The 4,763-nt window shown below is 41.0% G+C and overlaps 1 protein-coding gene across 1 annotated transcript; it reads right to left on the reverse strand.

Annotated features, from left to right (window-relative positions):
- Positions 1 to 222: 222 nt before the first annotated feature.
- Positions 223 to 2,789, reverse strand: LOC129709064 (immunoglobulin lambda-1 light chain-like). Its single transcript, XM_055655166.1, has 3 exons — positions 2,511 to 2,789; positions 2,052 to 2,393; positions 223 to 837 (listed from the first exon to the last, which is right to left on the reverse strand). The coding sequence occupies exons 1-3, from the start codon at positions 2,563 to 2,565 to the stop codon at positions 515 to 517; spliced, it is 720 nt and encodes a 239-aa protein (XP_055511141.1). The 5' UTR covers positions 2,566 to 2,789; the 3' UTR covers positions 223 to 514.
- Positions 2,790 to 4,763: the final 1,974 nt, after the last annotated feature.

Consider the following 4,763-nt stretch of genomic DNA (forward strand, 5'->3'; position numbering starts at 1 on the left):
CTCTCTAATTTCTTCCCTAAGGGGCTTTCTTCTCCCAACACTTTCCTGCACCTTCACGATTCTTGCTCACTTTCCTTACTTCTTTTATTTCTACCTTTTATAAAGCTCGAAAAACGAAGTGGTACAACAAAATGTAATAAGATTTATGTGAAGTGTATTAATGTAATTTACTGTACTTCTAATAAAAATTAAAAAAAAAAAATTAAATAAATAAATATCAATAAATCAAGGAGAACGAGCAATGCATTTGACAATAGTTTTAAAACTTTACTCAACGTCTGCAAAGAATACCTTGGGTACAATAGCAACATACATGCATTTAGTTAACGCAATTGAATCGACGATGCTTTATTCAACAAAGATGTTCTTTCGAAAGAAGTACATTTAAAGCGAACAAGTAATAAAAATCAAGGTTTCAACTATAAATGGCATTTCTTTATGAAAATTCCGAAAGACAAAGACTAACTTTGTCACATGGAAGAACCCAATGGTGAGTCAGCTCACGTTTCCAACATCAGGTACAGCTGGATCTCATGATATTTGTCTTAAGTGGGTTTGCCTGAGCCTGGTGTGTAACCACACAAGAGTAAAGGTCGTGTAAGTTCCAGTCTGAGGCTGTCAGAGTCAGGTAACTGCTGAGACTGAACGTGTTGTCCTTATCCTGCTGGATCGGGCTGGTCTCAACGTCGCTATTTCTTGCACTGTCGTCGACTGTCCATTCAACGGCCACCGAGCCCGGATTAAAGCCGTTCACCAAACACACCAGGGTGGCTGTGCCCTTTGAGGTAACTTCATCGGCTGAAGGCGGCAGGACCGTCACGATCGGTGCCCGGGGATCTGTTTAATAAGAAGTCACATTTAATTGGAGAAATGCTGTCGTTGGGATATCATTATTTGCCGAAAATACATCTCATTAAAGCACTCATTTATTCATTTATAGAAATGTCGTTTTATTCGCGACCTATTTCAAACCATTACAGTGTGTTTATTTTAATTGGGTGAACAATAAATAAAGTGCGTGAAAGCAACTAAAATAGATCCTGTCTACCCTCTGTATAAACACCGGGAAACCATCTGGGATAGATCATGGCGGCACTTTCTAATAAAACGGAATACATTACCATAACTTTTATAATGTTCATTTTACTACACATCTCCGGCTTTACATTTATATAAATATATCAGCAGATATAAAGGATTCCCGGTCGGGAAATTTATAATAACAGATTTAAACTTATTTAATTGTCGGCACCCTTTGAGATGGAGGGTGACGTTATTTAAGTTATGCAAAAATATATGGAATCTAGTCTTCGAAAGCCACGGTTGCCGATTGGTAGATGTCGTTCACAAGCAAGGATGACATTGTAGTTCGAATGTTCATTTAAATTTGAAATACACGGCTGCGTCCACGAAAAGCTGCTCTACGTATTAAACACAATTTCTGAAGGAAATGTGAGAAACTTTCTCTTCGCATTTCGCATTTTGATATCCTTGTTAAACCCGCCAACCGGAATTTTGACCGTGTTGAATATTAACGTTGGTGAACCCACGTTACCCATGCAATTTCCTTTCATATCTGGACAATCACTGCGAATATTTCTGCAAGTTATTGAACGAACCCTATTCCATGCAACTTCAGTTCTACATCAACCCTCATCTAATTGACGATTTAAAAATCCGGGAAAAATGATACCATTCGCATTGGGCAGTACGCGTCATTATTAGACGGCGGAAAATTGGAAAATGGAAGATTTGCATCACATTTTCGAGTGCATTAAATTCATGGCGCGGCGTTAAGTAATTCTGTGAATTGTAAAAATATATATTGTTTGGAATCGCAGCTGCGCGATTTCTAATCTAATATTGACGCTGTAAGGGTTAGTCTTGCTCCGGTCATGGTTGTTTTGAAATGCTTTGAAGGAATGTGGCTCTGATCAGTGAAAACAATTATATACATTATTTTAGTCGCGTATATACATTATTTTCAAGCAATATCTGCATTAAAATAAAAAATAAAACAGCGCGCTGTCCGAAGAATATATTTTACTTACCGCCAATACCCAGCCTCGTTCCTTTACCGAAATGTAAACCACTATCCCATTTGGCACAGTAATAGTCAGCAGCATCCACCGATTGAACGCTAGATATTGCGAATGTTACAGAGCTGCCTGACGCCGAGATGGAAAAACGGTCTGGAATGTCCGTGCCTTTATAAATGCTGCCGGAATAATACCAGAAAAGATACTTGGGACTTTTGCCAGGAATCTGTTGGTACCACGAGACATCGTTAGCGCCTGAACTGCTACCCGATATGGTGCAGGGTATTTGAATGTTCTGTCCCGTAGAGGTGGACATCGAAGGCGGCTGAGTTACTGTAACTGCCGCACTTATGTCTGAGATAAGAGAAATATCAGGAAAAAAAATTGTTAATTTTGTTGAAGTGTGGGAGATAATCCCAAATTAATGGTGAACAGAAATAAGTATAATATCCAGGAAAGTAAAATACTCACAAACTGCGCAAAACACCAACGCACCGACCACACGGATCCAATAAGACATGTTCATTAACCGACTGAGCTCCGATGGGGCGGCAGTTTCCAGGACAAGTGGCGTGTAATCTTGCTCTCTGGCTCTCTTTATAAATGGGATGACGATATGTCACCGTGTGTTTAATTATCCAAACCAATCAAACCGGTATGCTCGTCGAAGCCAATCAGAAATTGCCAGATTCTTCCTCAAAATATTCGCCACTGTGAAACACGCAGGTCTTATTTTAGAGACTTGTGTTTCTAAAAAGCTTCATACATCCAGCAGAATGAAAAGGATTGTCACAGTTGTCCCTTCTTTATAAACAAACAATCTATAATGTTCTGTATGAACCCTCCGCATATATACACTAAACAGATTGCGGGTTTTAAATATTATATTCGGTAACTGTTTAATCAACAATGAAAACGGAATAGAAATATTTTATTTAAACGGACCAGCTGAATCCGTATCGCTGATTTCCTTCGCTCCCTCACTCGCTGAGTTTCTCCAGCATTTTTGTCTACCTCCGTATCGCTGAACATAACATGATCACAGTCACAGCATTAGCATTGTTTCTTTTTTTAATTAAAAAGCACATTGAATCTATATTTAGATATCTTTGTCATTTTAGAAATGATAAACCCCACAGGCTGCCCTTCTACTTGTGTATCAGATCATTTAGAAAGGACCTGGGGAGACAGAACATCACGGACATTAGATGTCCGTAAATTTGCAGTTTTGGAGGCTATTTTGACTACCCGATGTGTGTCGTGCTTGGAAAAGCGGTCTGTGATACTCTCGTATTGTAATGCGCAGTAATTCACGAAACTTGCCTCGACTCAAAGTGGAAAGGTTGCCTGTACCAAATTAATGCATGTATGAGTGAAGTAAAAGGGGTCATATTGGCTCTCACCGACCACTTCCAGAGTTCTTTCGACTTTGTAGTACGACAGGACGACAGGAATTCTACACACAGCACATCCATATTCAATTAAAGTTGTATAGAACACGGGCACTCCAGCTATCTGGCAAAACTGACAAGGGACAAACGTGAAGAGCGGTTTACGGGAAATAGCGTGTGAGAAAAAGAATTACCATGAATAATTGTCCTTAAAGTGTAATTAAACTAGATTAGTTTAGCAGTGAACATGACTGGTCAGCGATCCATTAACTTAACCGTTCATCCTTTCACCACTACGTTTTCCCCATGACCTGCCTGGGATTTCCCAGGTAGCTCCGGTTTCCTCCCACACCACAAAGACAGATTGGTAGGTTCATTGGCTTGGTAAAATCATATATTGTCCCTAAAGTGTGTAGGATAATGTTAATGTGCGGGGACTGTTGATCAGTGGGTAGAAGGGCCTGTTTAGGCGCTGTATCTCCAAATTAAACTAAAGTGACTTCAATGTGTACCATCTACAGAATGAGCTGTAATTGCGCGCATAAGCCACTCTGAACGTTGGCATGTCACTACGACTAGCAAGTTTACCTAATGTTTATTTACACTGGTCCATGCTCTCACCGCCCTCATCCTTCTCTCACTGCTGCATGTTGTCAAGTTGCAACGTGGAATACCGTGAGAAAATGAACACGCGAAAGATTGCATTGGCTCATGGCTGCTCATTATTACCTCCCTAAACGCCGATCCGCAGATGCTACACGATCCCCCATAGAGTCAAATAGAGTCACAGAGTGTGGAAACAAGCCCTTCGGTCCATCTTTCCCACATCGGCCAACATGTCCTATCTACAGTAGTCCAACCTGCCCCTATTGAGTCCATATCCCTCCAAATCTGTCATTTCCATGTACCGGTCTAAGTGTTTTTTAAACGTTGGGATAGTCCCTGGCACAACTACCTCCTCTGGCTGCTTGTTCCATACACCCGCAACCCTCTGTGGGAAAACGTTACCCCTCAGATTCCTATTAAATCTTTGCCCTGTCACCATAAACCTGGTCCTCGATTCACCTACTCTGGACAAGGGACTGTGCATCTACCCGATCTATTCCTCTCACGACCCTGTACACCTCTATACGATTTCCCCTCATCTTCTTGCGCTCCAAGGAATAGAGTCCCAGCCTACTCAACCCCTCCCTATACCTCAGACCCTCTAGTCCTGGCAACATCCTCGTAAATCTTCTCTGTACCATTTCCAGCTTGTCGAAATCTTTCCTATAACATAGTGCCCAGACTGAACACAATAATCTAAATGCGGCGTCACCAACGTCTTATACAT

Source organism: Leucoraja erinacea, chromosome 25 (assembly GCF_028641065.1).
Source record: "Leucoraja erinacea ecotype New England chromosome 25, Leri_hhj_1, whole genome shotgun sequence".
Lineage (NCBI taxonomy): Eukaryota > Metazoa > Chordata > Chondrichthyes > Rajiformes > Rajidae > Leucoraja > Leucoraja erinaceus.